This window comes from Chiloscyllium plagiosum, unplaced genomic scaffold (genome assembly GCF_037043375.1).
Source record: "Chiloscyllium plagiosum isolate Xiang-an unplaced genomic scaffold, Cpla_swu_hap1 HiC_scaffold_37, whole genome shotgun sequence".
In the NCBI taxonomy this organism is placed as follows: domain Eukaryota; kingdom Metazoa; phylum Chordata; class Chondrichthyes; order Orectolobiformes; family Hemiscylliidae; genus Chiloscyllium; species Chiloscyllium plagiosum.
This window is the reverse complement of record NW_028270175.1, coordinates 27972378-27986929: the sequence shown is the minus strand read 5'-3', so window position 1 is coordinate 27986929 and position 14552 is coordinate 27972378. Positions and strand designations below refer to the sequence as shown.

The following is a 14552-nucleotide window of genomic DNA, read 5'->3' as shown; positions in this document are numbered from 1 at the left end:
TGCACACACTGCAGTGTGTTAATATTCACACTGTCCCCATACACTGCGGTGTGTTAATATTCACACTGTCCCCACACTCTACAGTGTGTAAATATTCACTCTGTCCCCACACACTGCAGTGTGTAAATATTCACACTGTGTGCACACACTGCAGTGTGTTAATATTCACACTGTCCCCATACACTGCGGTGTGTTAATATTCACACTGTCCCCACACTCTACAGTGTGTAAATATTCACACTGTCCCCACACACTGCGGTGTGTAAATATTCACACTTTTCCCACACACGGCAGCGTGTAAATATTCACACTGTACCCACACACTGCGGTTTGTAAATATTCACACTTTTCCCACACACGGCAGCGTGTAAATATTCACACTGTCCCCACACACTGCGATGTGTAAATATTCACATTGTCCCCACACACTGTGGTGTGTAAATATTCGCACTGTCCCCACACACTATGGTGTGTAAATATTCACACTGTCCCCACACACTACAGTGTGTAAATATTCACACTGTCCCCACACACTGCGGTTTGTAAATATTCACACTGGTCCCACACACTGCGGTGTGTAAATATTCACACTGTCCCCACACACTGCGGTGTGTAAATATTCACACTGTCCCCACACACTGCGGTGTGTAAATATTCACACTGTCCCCACACACTGCGGTTTGTAAATATTCACACTGTCCCCACACACTGCGGTGTGTAAATATTCACACTGTCCCCACACACTGCGGTGTGTAAATATTCACACTGTCCCCACACACTGCGGTGTTTAAATATTCACACTGTCCCCACATACTGCGGTTTGTAAATATTCACACTGTCCCCACACACTGCGGTGTGTAAATATTCACACTGTCCCCACACACTGCAGTGTGTAAATATTCACACTGACCCCACACACTGCGGTGTGTAAATATTCACACTGTCCCCACACACTACAGTGTGTAAATATTCACACTGTCCCCACACACTATGGTGTGTAAATATTCACACTGTCCCCACACACTACAGTGTGTAAATATTCACACTGTCCCCACACACTGCGGTGTGTAAATATTCACACTGTCCCCACACACGGCGGTTTGTAAATATTCACACTGTCCCCACACACTGCGGTGTGTAAATATTCACACTGTCCCCACACACTGCAGTGTGTAAATATTCACACTGTCCCCACACACTGCGGTTTGTAAATATTCACACTGTCCCCACACACTGCGGTGTGTAAATATTCACACTGTCCCCACACACTGCAGTGTGTAAATATTCACACTGTCCCCACACACTGCGTTTGTAAATATTCACACTGTCCCCACACACTGCAGTGTGTAAATACTCACACTGTCCCCACACACTGCGGTTTGTAAATATTCACACTGTCCCCACACACTGCAGTGTGTAAATATTCACAGTGTCCCCACACACTACAGTGTGTAAATATTCACACTGTGCCCACACACTGCGGTTTGTAAATATTCACACTGTGCCCACACACTGCCGTGTGTAAATATTCACACTGTCCCCACACACTGCGGTGTGTAAATATTCGAGGAGAAAGTGAGGTCTGCAGATGCTGGAGATCAAAGTTGAAACTTTATTGCTGGAACAGCACAGCAGGTCAGGCAGCATCCAGGGAACAGGAGATTCGACGTTTCGGGCACAGGCCCTTCTTCAGGAATGAGCAGAGAGTGTTCAGCAGGAGAAGATAAAAGGTAGGGAGGAGGGACTTGGAGGATGGGAGTTGGAAATGTGATAGGTGGAAAGAGGTCAAGGTGAGGGTGATAGGTCGGAGTAGGATGGAGGCGGAGAGGTCAAGAAGAAGACTGCAGGTCAGGAAGGCGGTGCCGGGCTGGAGGGATTCGGCTGAGACAAGGTGGGGGGAGGGGGGATGAAGAAACTGGTGAAGTCCAAGTTCATCCCCTGCGGTTGGAGGGTTCCCAGTCGGAAGATAAGACGCTCCTCCTCCGACCGTCGGGTTGTTGTGGTTTGGCGGTGGATGAGTCCAATGACCTGCATATCCTCGGTGGAGTGGGAGGGGGAGTTGAAATGCTGTGCCACAGGTTGGTTGGGTTGGTTCGTCCGGGTGGCCCAGAGGTGCTCTCTGAATCGCTCCGCAAGTAGGCGGTATTGTCTCCCCAATATAGAGGAGGCCACACCGGCTGCAGCGGATGCAGTAGATGATGTGGGTGGAGGTGCAGGTGAATCTGTGGCGGATATGGAAGTTTCCCTTGGGGCCTTGGAGAGAGGTGAGGGGGGAGGTGTGGGCGCAAGTGTTGCACCTCCTGCGGTTGCAAGGGAAGGTGCCGGGAGTGGAGGTTGGGTCGGTGGGGGGTGTGGATCTGACAAGGGAGTCGCGGAGGGAGTGGTCTCTACGGAAAGCTGATAGGGGAGGGGAGGGAAATATAAATATTCACTGCAGTGTGTGGGGACAGTGTGAATATTTACAAACGCAGTGTGTGGGGACAGTGTGAATATTTACACACTGCAGTGTGTGGGGACAGTGTGAATATTTACATTCTCCCCACACACTGCAGTGTGTAAATATTCACACTGTCCCCACACACTGCGGTGTGTAAATATTCACACTCTCCCCACACACTGCAGTGTGTAAATATTCACTCTGTCCTCACACACTGCGGTGTGTAAATATTCACACTGTCCCCACACACTGCGGTGTGTAAATATTCACACTGTCCCCACACACTGCAGTGTGTAAATATTCACACTGTGCCCACACACTGCGGTGTGTAAATATTCACACTCTCCCCACACACTGCAGTGTGTAAATATTCACACTCTCCGCACACACTGCAGTGTGTAAATATTCACATTGTCCCCACACACTGCGGTGTGTAAATATTCACACTCTCCCCACACACTGCAGTGTGTAAATATTCACACTGTCCCCACACACTGCGGTGTGTAAATATTCACACTGTCCCCACACACTGCGGTGTGTAAATATTCACACTGTCCCCACACACTGTGGTGTGTAAATATTCACACTCTCCCCACACACTGCAGTGTGTAAATATTCACACTGTCCCCACACACTGCGGCGTGTAAATATTCACACTGTGCCCACACACTTCAGTGTGTAAATATTCACACTGTCCCCACACACTGCGGTGTGTAATTTTTTTCCGTTGCCCTCTCACAACCAGAACAAACAATATTATTTGATGCATTTCCGTATTTTTGTGATGTAAAATGTGCAAATTTTATCCTGTGTGTTTTGGCAAAGCAGTGACTCCACTTGGAACCAGTTTAATTGACTGTGAATTGCTTTGAATCCTGATCAGGAAATGAACGTCCCTCCATAAATTTAAGGTCCTTCTCTCTTTCATTCATTTGTTTTCTGTTCAGAGTTTATGAACCCCAGTGTTGTTCCTGTCAATGGCCTCCAACCTCTGGCCCTTCCCTTTCACCTCGATGGTTCATTGTTGGTAATTGGCACTGAATATCCAGATCATGTTTCCCCAGTCACTACACAATGTTTGTTCTGTCTTTGGCATCGATCCTGCCAAAAAGCACAGATTCAATCTGAGTTTGCCTCTCACTGCCTGTCGAATGTGCCCCCACACTTTAGATTCAACAAACAACGAACTCTTATCCAAATCCCAGATTGCCCCCACCAACTGTGAATGCTGCAGATTTCACTCCCTCCATTTCCTACATTCAGTCAGTGGTGAACGCAACGCAGACTGACATTGATATTAAGAGAAAGGTTTGGGTGTTCAATTGACTCATGCCGTTGGTCTGACTGGGTCTTCACATTTGCATTGCTGCCTACTTGTGCTGACCATTCAGCCCTCTGCTTAATGAGAATCGTTCTATCTCTACCTGAAAAATATTCAATGGTTGGTACGTTTGCAGATGGCATCCAAATTGGAGGTTCGTGGATAGAGAGGTTTACCTCAGATTACAACAGGATCTTGATCAGATGGGCCAATGGGCTGAGGAGTGGCAGATGGACTTTTATTGAGGTGCTGCATTTTGGGAAGGCATATCAGGACAAGACTTATACACTTAATGATAAGGTCCTCACGAGTGTTGCTGGACAAAGAGACCTTGGAGTGCAGGTTCATAGTTCCTTGAAAATGGAGTCACAGATTGACAAGGTAATGAAGAAGCTGTTTGGTATGCTTGTTCTTATTGGTCAGTGCATTGAGTACAGGAGTTGGGAAATCACATTGCAAGCTGTACAAGACATTCAGCCACTTTTGGATACTGCATTCAACTCTGGTCTCCTTCCTATCAGAATGATGTTGTGAAATTTGAAAGGGTTCAGAAAAGTTTTACAAGGATGTTGCCAGGGTTGGAGGATTTGAGCTACAGGGAGAGGCTGAACAGGCTGGGGCTGTTTTCCCTGGAGCGTCAGAGGCTGAGGGGTGACCTTATAGAGGTTTATAAAATTATGAGGGGCATGGATAAGTGAATAGACAAGGTGTTTTCCCCCAGGGTGAAGGGGTTCAAAACTAGAGATCATTAGTTTAGGCTGAGCAGGGAAAGATTTAAAAGGGTTCTAAGGGGCAACTTTTTCACGCAGAGGGCGATACATGTATGGAAGAGGAAGTGGTGGAGGCTGGTACAATTACAGCATTTAAAAGGCATCCGGATGGATATATGATTAGGAGGGGTTTAGAGGGATATGAGCCAAATGCTGGCAAATGGGACTAGGTTAGTTTCGGATATTTGGCCGGCGTGGACCGAAGGATCTGTTTCCATGCTGTACACCTCTGTGACTCTGTTTCTGGCATGCAGGCCGTGTCTGCTGGTTCATTCACAAAACTGTGTGAAGTAATTCATGGCAAAATGTCCATGAATCTGTTGATAGTTTGGGTAGGAGAGGTTGGATAAACTTGGATTGTTTTCACTGGAAGGATGAAGACTGAGGGGTGACCTGATAGATGTCTTCAAAAATGATGAGAGGCATAGAAAGGGGGGAGAGGCACAGGGCTTTTCCCAGGATGGAGAGGGGGGAAAGTTTAGGGGAGAAATGCAGGGAAAATGTTTCACACAGTGAGTAGTGAGTGCCTGGAATGCATTGCCAATGGAGTTGGTGGAACCAGGCATGTTAGTAATGTCTAAGGCAGAGGGGTAGAAACCGTACATGGGCAATACGTAGCAAGTGCAAATAAGGACATGGAATCGGCATGGGTTTGATGGGCCGAAGGGTCTGTTCCTGTGCAGTATTGTTCCTTGTTCTTTGAAGATTCCCAACTGCCCACCACCAGCATTGGCACTGCCCTCTGCAGGTGGAGAATCAGCTTTCTGTTCATTTAGCCACCATCTGCGTGGAATGTAAAACCCCGGGGGGTACATACAGCTGGGATTTCAGCTCCAGATCCACCCCACACTATGCAGAGGGGAGCTAGCATCCTGTACTTCACTCAATACTCACTCTCCATGCAGGGGCCCAGAGAGTCAGACTGCCCATTAACATTGTGAGGATTAAGGGGGAGGGGGCCCAGAGAGTCAGCCTGCCCATTAACATTGTGGGGTTACAGGGGGAGGGCGCCCGGAGAGTCAGACTGCCCATTAACATTGTGAGGATTAAGGGGGAGGGGGCCCAGAGAGTCAGCCTGCCCATTAACATTGTGAGGATTAAGGGGGAGGGGGCCCAGAGAGTCAGCCTGCCCATTAACATTGTGAGGATTAAGGGGGAGGGGGCCCAGAGAGTCAGCCTGCCCATTAACATTGTGGGGTTACAAGGGGAGGGCGCCCGGAGAGTCAGTCTGCTCATTAACATTGTGAGGATTAAGGGGGAGGGGGCCCAGAGAGTCAGCCTGCCCATTAACATTGTGGGGATACAGGGGGAGGGGGCCCAGAGAGCCAGCCTGCCCATTAACATTGTGGGGATACAGGGGGAGGGGGCCCAGAGAGTCAGCCTGCTCATTAACATTGTGGGGATACAGGGGGAGGGGGCCCGGACAATCAGCCTGCCCATTAACATTGTGGGGATACAGGGGGAGGGGGCCAGGACAGTCAGCCTGCTCATTGACATTGTGGGGATACAGGGGGAGGGGGCCCGGACAGTCAGCCTGCTCATTAACATTGTGGGGTTACAGGGGGAGGGGGCCTGGAGAGTCAGCCTGCTCATTAACATTGTGGGGATACAGGGGGAGGGGGCCCGGACAGTCAGCCTGCTCATTGACATTGTGGGGTTACAGGGGGAGGGGGCCCGGACAGTCAGCCTGCTCATTGACATTGTGGGGTTACAGGGGGAGGGGGCCCGGACAGTCAGCCTGCTCATTAACATTGTGGGGATACAGGGAGAGGGGGCCAGGACAGTCAGCCTGCTTATTGACATTGTGGGGATACAGGGGGAGGGGGCAGGGAGAGTCAGCCTGCTCATTGACATTGTGGGGATACAGGGGGAGGGGGCCCGGAGAGTCAGCCTGCTCATTAACATTGTGGGGATACAGGGGGAGGGGGCCCGGAGAGTCAGTCTGCCCATTAACATTGTGGGGTTACAGGGGGAGGGGGCAGGGAGAGTCAGTCTGCCCATTAACATTGTGGGGATACAGGGGGAGGGGGCCCGGACAGTCAGCCTGCTCATTGACATTGTGGGGATACAGGGGGAGGGGCTACTGCTGCTGGAGTCCAATTCTTCCCACATCCTCTTTTCAGACACACACGGGGTACAGGGCCAGTGGGCAGATGTTCTCCAATTTCTCCCCCAATAGACATGTCTGTCAAATTGTGTGTGTCAGAAGGGGTTAGTGTGTTTGTGTGTGTGTGGGAGGGAGCAGGTTGTATGTCTATGTGTTTATTGGGGAGTTTAGTATGTGTGTGTATGTGTATGGGAGGGTTAGTCTGTGTGAGTGTGTATGGGAGGGGTTTGTGTTGTGTGTGGGAGGGGTTTGTGTGTGCGCGCTTATGTGTGTGTGTGGAAGGGGTTTGTTTGTGTGTGTGTAAGTGTATATGGGAGGGATTTGTGTGTGTGAGTGTATGGAAGGGTTTTGTGTGTGTTTGTATGTGTGTATGGGAGGGGTTTGTGTGTGTGAGTGCGAGTGTGTGTATATGAGAGGGGTTTGTGTGTGTGTGTGGGAGGGGTTAGTCTGTGTGTGTGTGAGTGAGCCTTTGTGTGTGTGTGAGAGAGAGAGAGTGTGTGTGTGTGTGTATGGGAGGAAGGAGTTTGTGTGAGTGTGTCAGGGAGCAGATTAAGCGTGTATGGATTGGTGAGTATGGGCCATTTCAGTGGCTCTGAGGCTGACTGTAAGAGCTGCATTTTACAGGCACCTACCCTGCATCTTTTTAGTGAGGGGGGGGAGGGGTTGCCATAGGTGTGTGTTCCCTGCCCACTTGCCCCCAAGCTGAACCCCATATTATATAATGTGGGCAAGTGCAATACTGGCAGCCCAGCCACCACGTGTAAGTAAATAACAGTGGGTCAGTCAGACACTTTGGCCAATCTATTGACCAGGATAATTTGCTGCTGACATCACAAACAACCAGCACAGAGAACTGTGAGCAGGCAATTCTTTAATCACCGGGATGAAAATGGGCAGAAGGAACTGGTGGTGGGCACCTCATTCAGGACAATGCCCCACCATCACCAATCCCAAAATGTCACAGCCCCGCTCCCCTCTCCATCCACACTCCCTTCCCTCTGCTCGAGGGTCCTTGCCCACCTGTAATCCCCCAGCCCCCCTTTCCGGGGCAGCTGGGATCTTTGTCCCACACTCCAGGAAACACCTACTCATGGGCACAGCTGCTGCCCAGGCTGGCTACCAGCTTCTGAGGGCAAGGGGTCCCCTCCTGCACTTGGCTGATTTAGACCTCCCCCCCCCTCTACAAGAGCGGGCAGTTGGTGTAGGGGTGGGCTTCTTCTCCCTGGCGTCCAAGAGCAGAGTGAGCTGCCCACTGCCATCCCACAGCCCCAGCTGAGTCCAACTCCTTTCCCTCCCATTGTCACATTCACTCTGTCACTTGCCCGACATTGGCCCATCATGTGGATCCCTCTTTGGTTTCCTATCCATTAATGGAATAGCAAAAGCACAGAGGATAGTGACTCTGAGCACATTAGAATGGGCGAGCGAGAACCTGGCCAGAGAAGATATTTCAAGAAGCATCCTATAGGAGTACTGAGAGATGAAAGAGCAGGGAGGGGATGCCACAACAAGGTACCTAGGCAACTCTAGGGCAATGGTGGGTGAATAATATTGGAGTTGCTCAAGAGACCATAATTGGAAGGGCATAGAGTTTCTGAAGAGTTGCTGGGCTGGAGGAGATGACGAGGTTAGGGATGGGTTTAGACATGCAGAGATTTAAGAAGAGGTAGACTGGAACTTGCTCAAGGTACTGTAGGTCAGCAAGCATAGAGGTTGATGATGGAGCTGGACTCTGTGTGAATTACTGTACAGGCAGCAGAGATTTGGGTGTGTATGTGTTTACGAGGGGGTAGGATGTTCAGATTAGCAAGCCTGGAGGTGACAAAGGCGAAGGTGTGGACTTCAGTAGCCAAATTGCTGAGGCAGGGCTGGAAGTAGGCAGTGGGAATCATGACAGGCTGGAGACAGGAATGACAGCAAGGTTAATCAGCGAGTTGCCAGAGAGGGGGATGGAGTCAGCAGTGACGGAGGGTGGACTTGTGACAGTGACTTCCATCTTTCCAGCATTTAATTGGAGGAAATGTCTGCTGCTCCAGGATTGGATATTGGACGGTTCATCCGACGGATTTGAGACAGCAGAGGGATGAGGGGAGGTGTAGTGGAGTTCAAAGTGAAAGCAGCAAGTGCTGGAGAAGATCAGGCAGCTCTCATGAGGAGCTCCTTTCCCTTTGCATTGGTGATCTGTGTGTAGCAGTCCTGTTTAACAGTGGGTTGTGTAAGTTCACTGGGTGCCAGACCACATGTGGTTCCTGTGGCCTGGAGGAAACAGTTTCCCATGTTCATGTCAAATATTTTCTTTCTTAGCCCCTGTTTGATTTTATCAAAGAGGCTGCTTTTCTGTTTTTTTGGTTGCGCTTCAGTCCCACACCTGTTAACAACATGGACCCTGGGCAGGGAGGGACAGGCAGCTTGGACAGTCTGCTCCTGGGCCTGGCCAAAGTAGCCATGAACAGGTCCAGGCAGCGGGTGGTGGACTGGGTCACTGTTCCTGACTGTCTGCCCTTCTTTCGCAGTTACATCTGCGCTCGGGTGTCCCTGGAGAGTAGGCACACGATGCCCACTGGCAGAGTGCAGGCTTCTCGGGACCACTGGGCACCACAGGTGCTGGAGTGCATTATCACCCAGACGACGTTATTTCAATTTAAATTCATTAAGTTTCTGTTCTACTTCTGTGGGTTTTGATTAACTGTTTAACTTGTTTCTGTTAGAGATCCCTACAGAAATCTAACTTTAATCTTGCTTTCTGTGCACCTTCTTTGTAGCCATAATTTTGCGTCTCTCGCTTGGTTCTATCACCCTGTGATCTTGGTGTGGTGTGACCTGCCTGCACCACACACAAAACAAAACTTTTCACTGTGCCCGGGTACATGTGGCAGTAATAAATCAAATCAAATACAAAAAACCAGGGGCAGTTTAAAGTTTGATTTCAGAAAAGAGTAGGAACTCATTGTCTGTGGCAGCCTCTGTGGAGAGAGAAACGGAGTTTCGGGTTCAGTGTGACTCCTCCTCAGAAGCTGGGGGCAGGGAAGGTGAGATTGAGCTGCGTGTTGGCAACATATATGTGGCAGCAAATGTGGGTTTGGGCGACCTTACTGTGGGACATATTGCAGATGAGAAATAGAATGGGGCCAAGGTTTGATCTGAAAAACATTGAGATAACATTTTTCACAGACACCTAACATCTCAAATCACCTTCCAACTCATCCAGTACTTTGATGCAACAAGGTCACCATTGTGATGTAGGAAACACAGAAACCAATCTACACTCAGAAAGCCCCTTTTCTCTGGCAAAAGCAGAAACTGCCAGAAAAACTCAGCAGGTCTGGCAGCATGTGTGGAGAGAGTAAGCAAAGTCACTGATTTTGAAAAAAAGGTCAGTTGATTCGAAACATTGACTCTGTTGTTTCTCTCCACACATGCTGCCAGACCTGCTGAGCTTTTCCAGTAATTTCTGCTTTAATAGAGTCATAGAGATGTACAGCATGGAAACAGACCTTTTGGTCCAACCTGTCCATGCCGACCAGATATCCCAACCCAATCTAGTCCCACCTGCCAGCACCCGGCCCATATCCCTCCAAACTGTTTCAGATTTCCAGCGTCCACAGTTCTTGATTTAATTTGTGCTTTTTTGTGATGCTGACTGAAGGACAAATATTAGCCAGGATACCAGGGAGTACTTCCCTCACGTTCTTCAAAATGGGGCCATGGGAATCAGTCACATTCGCCCGAGCAAACAGCTGGGCACTTGGTTTAATGTTGTTGTGGTTCTGTTCGCCGATCTGGAAGTTTTTGTTGCAAACGTTTCGTCCCCTGGCTAGGCGACATCATCAGTGCTTGGGAGCCTCCTGCGAAGCGCTTCTTTGATGTTTCCTCCGGTGTTTATAGTGGTCTGTCCCTGCCGCTTCCGGTTGTCAGTTTCAGCTGTCCGCTGTAGTGGTTGGTATATTGGGTCCAGGTCGAAGTGTTTGTTGATGGAGTTTGTGGATGAATGCCATGCCTCTAGGAATTCCCTGGCTGTTCTCTGTCTGGCTTGCCTTATGATAGTAGTGTTGTCCCAGTCGAATTCATGTTGCTTGTTGTCTGCGTGTGTGGCTACTAAGGATAGCTGGTCGTGTCGTTTCGTGGCTAGTTGATGTTCATGAATGCGGATTGTTAGCTGTCTTCCTGTTTGTCCTATATAGTGTTTTGTGCAGTCCTTGCATGGTATTTTGTACACTACATTAGTTTTGCTCATGTTGGGTATCGGGTCCTTCGTTCTGGTGAGTTGTTGTCTGAGCGTGGCTGTTGGTTTGTGTGCTGTTATGAGTCCTAGGGGTCGCAGTAGTCTGGCTGTCAGTTCTGAGGTGCTCCTGATGTATGGTAGTGTGGCTAGTCCTTTTGGTTGTGGTATGTCCTCGTTCCGTGGTCTTTCTCTTAGGCATCTGCTGATGAAGTTGCGCGGGTATCCGTCTTTGGCGAATACCTTGTATAGGTGTTCCTCTTCTTCTTTTTGCAGTCCTGGTGTACTGCAGTGTGTTGTGGCCCTTTTGAATAGTGTCCTGATGCAGCTTCGTTTGTGTGTGTTGGGGTGGTTACTTTCATAGTTTAGGACTTGGTCTGTGTGTGTGGCTTTCCTGTATACCCTTGTAGTGAATTCTCCGTTTGGTGTTCTCTGTACCATCACGTCTAGGAATGGGAGTTGGCTATCCTTTTCTTCTTCTCTCGTGAATCGGATTCCTGTGAGTGTGTAATGCCTTGGTTTAATGCCTTGTTAAAAGACAGTACCTCCAACAGCGTAGCTCTCCCACGGTAGTGCACAGACATCTCAGTGCTCCAGCCCTGAAGTGGGACTCGAGCTATGAGTCAGAGGTGAGAGGGCTACCAACTGAGCCACAGCAGATATTTGAGGTGACTTCATGGACACAGCAATTAATGGCATTTCTTTCATTATGGATAGGATAGCAGAGAATGGATAATCCTTAAATATTGCCAACGTGCCTGCTTCCACCACGTCCACTGGCAGTGAGTTCCAGGCACCCACTATCCTCTGGGTGAGAAGCTTTACCCACACTACTCCCATAAGCTTTCCCCCTCTCGCCTAGAACCTGTGCTCTCTTGATATTAATCTTCCCACCCTGGGCAAAACCCTCTGACTATCCATGCTCTCTATGTCTCTCATGAACATGTAGACCTCTATCAGGTCACTCCTCAGCCTTCCAGTGAAAACAATCTGAGTTTATCCAGTCTCTCCCATAACTAAAACCCTCCAGACCAGGCAACATCCTGGTAAACCTTCTCTGTGCCCTCTCCAACACACCTGAGTCCTTCTGGTAGTGTGGTGACCAGGTCAGCATGGGTGAGTGAGTCCCACCCAGCTAGACAATGGTGCTGAGGTGTTGCAGGAGGATGGTAGGATCCACCCTGTCAAAAGCTGTAGACAGGTTAGACACTGCCCACCCTATGCCAGTACCCATGATACACAGTGACACACAGTAGTCCATTCCATCGCCCACCCTCCACACACGAATGTTGCCTCCAGAGCAGATCCAAGGCAGGGCTAATGCAGTTCTCTCAAACCCTGTACCCTCCCTACAACCTCCCGTTAGCCCTCTCTGAACTCTGCCTTCCTCACACCTCGCCCATCACCTTCCCAACTCAGTGACTTCACCACCAGCAACTCCAGCCATCTGGAATCCTCACCCACTCTGGCCATCTCTCCTCCTTCTCAGAAACTCCATTAAAGCCCAGCTCTTTGGTTTGTCTCCTTAGTAGAGGAGGCCATTCAGCTGCCCCAGGCCTGCTCCACTGTTTAGTACTATCATGGCTAATATTTGGCAGCACGGTGGCTCAGTGGTTAGCACTGCTGCCTCACAGCGCCAAGGACCTGGGTTCGATTCTAGCCTTGGGCGACTGTCTGTGTGGAGTTTTTAACCTTCTCCCCGTGTCTGCGTGGGTTTCCTCCCACAGTCCAAAGATGTGCAGGTCAGGTGAATTGGCCACGCTAAATTGCCCGTAGTGTTAGTCGGGGTAAATATGGGATAGGGGAATGGGTCTGGGTGGGTTACTCTTCGGAGGGTTGGTGTGGACACCTCTGTCTCGACTCCAATTTCCCGTCCACTCCCCGTAACCCTTTACTAGTTAGAAACTTGTCGATCTCCTCCTCAAATTTACTCAACGTCCTAGTGCCCAATGCAGCTACCTAAATGCAGCAGTTTCGTTACAGTCATCCCAAGGGGGAAGCTGGGCTGACATTGCTCTGTGGCCTATTGTACCATCATCAGCATCAACCCCCCCCCCCCCCTTCCCTCTCCGTCCTGCTTGAGACTTGGCGAATAAGGGAGACAATTCTACCTGGTACCAGCAGAGTGTCTGACCATCTCTCTCCCACTGCCATTGACCACCGGCCTTGGATGCTGTCTGTATACCCGCCCCCCACCCCCCAGCAAACCCGGTCCGGGTAAACCGCAGTCAGTCAGAGCAGTGGAGTTGGTCATTTCTGGGACAGAGCACAGGGATGTGTCTCTGTTCAGGAAACGGCAGAGGCTCATTCCCTGCTCAAGATTCAAACAGAGGAAGGAAATAGAAAGTAGAGAAGAGGCGGTGGATGAGCCAGGCAAGGAAAGGAACCCGAGTCCGTATCAATCAGGTCAGGTCCGGTTAGCGAGAGGAAAAGGCGACAGTGTGTGTTCTGGCAGCGTGTCCCTCTGCAGCAAGGAGTGTGTGAGGAGGGCTGTGTGCTGTTTAAGTGGTGACACACAGCAACCAGACGGGGGGGGAGAGAGAGAGGAGGCTGGTGAAATAACAGAGTACAGACAGGAGGGGGCTGAGAGAGGCAAACAGGGAGCAGCTGGATGGATGTGTGTGTTTGTGCAGAGACAGAGCCCAGTTTCGCTCTGAGCCCCCGGATGAATTTGCCCAGCGCATAATGCGGGGCAGCCTGTGTGGAACAGTGTTCCCAGCGATTACAGCAGCACAGAGACCGAGAGAGGGGGAAACGTGAGTACACTTGGCCACTGAGACAGAGATTGGGAAGGAAAGTTGCAATGGGGGGGAAAGGGTGGGTTAAATTAAATCTGTGCCCCTCGAGCCTGGTACACTCCTACAGAGGGAGGAGGGGAAGGGGGCTGATTTTATTTTGGTTATATATATCCCTGGGCATCCCTGGTTGGGGATGGTAGTGCCCATTTAAAGGGCCTGGTGTCGCCTCCAGGGGAGAGTGTTGATGGAGTGAGTGAGTGTGGAGTGGAGCAGGACTGCAGACACACACACACACACACACACAGACACAGACAGAGACAGAGAGCACCCCCTCCCTCCCTCCCTCCCTCACACAGCTATGTCCTCCTCCACAGACTAAGATCCTGAGCACTATGGAAGAGAACAGGCAGCTGGCCGGCCGGATCGACGGGGCTGTGCAGGCGGCCAGCCGCGAAGTGAGCAGCCTGAGAGCCGAGCTGACCGCTACCGGCCGGAGGCTGGCCGAGCTCAGCTCGGGAGGGGACTGCACCGGCACCGGGACCGGCACCGGGAGCGACAGCAACAACCAGAGCGGCAAGGCAGCACAGAACCGCGAAGGTAACCGGGGGGGGGGGGGGGAGAGAGAGAGAGGGGGGGGGGGGGAGAGAGAGAGAGGGGGGGGGAGAGAGAGAGAGGGGGGGGGAGAGAGAGAGAGGGGGGGGGGAGAGAGGGGGGGGGGGGGAGAGAGAGAGAGGGGAGGGGGGGGAGAGAGAGGGGAGGGGGGGGGGAGAGAGAGAGGGGAGGGGGGGGGCAGAGAAGGGAGGGGGGGGCAGAGAGGGAGAGAGAGAGGGGGGGGGGGAGAGAGAGAGGGGAGGGGGGGGGGAAAGAGGGGGGGGGCAGAGAAGGGGGGGGGGCAGAGAAGGAGGGGGGGGAGAGGGGGGGCAGAGAGAGAGAGAGAGAGAGGGGCAGAGAGGAGAGGGG

At 50.9% G+C, this 14552-nt stretch overlaps 1 protein-coding gene across 7 annotated transcripts in view; it reads left to right on the top strand.

The window, feature by feature from the left end:
• The window catches only part of LOC122540243 (kazrin-like), a 719824-nt gene that overhangs the window by 292990 nt on the left and 412282 nt on the right, over positions 1-14552 (top strand). For 6 of the 7 annotated variants that reach the window (XM_087980531.1, XM_087980530.1, XM_087980528.1 and 3 more), the window contains exon 3: positions 13967-14189. In XM_087980531.1, coding sequence (XP_087836657.1) covers positions 13967-14189 — 223 coding nt within the window. Of the gene's footprint in view, positions 1-13458; positions 13611-13966; positions 14190-14552 lie in introns of those variants that run through there. The other variant, XM_087980532.1, reaches the window with a different exon arrangement.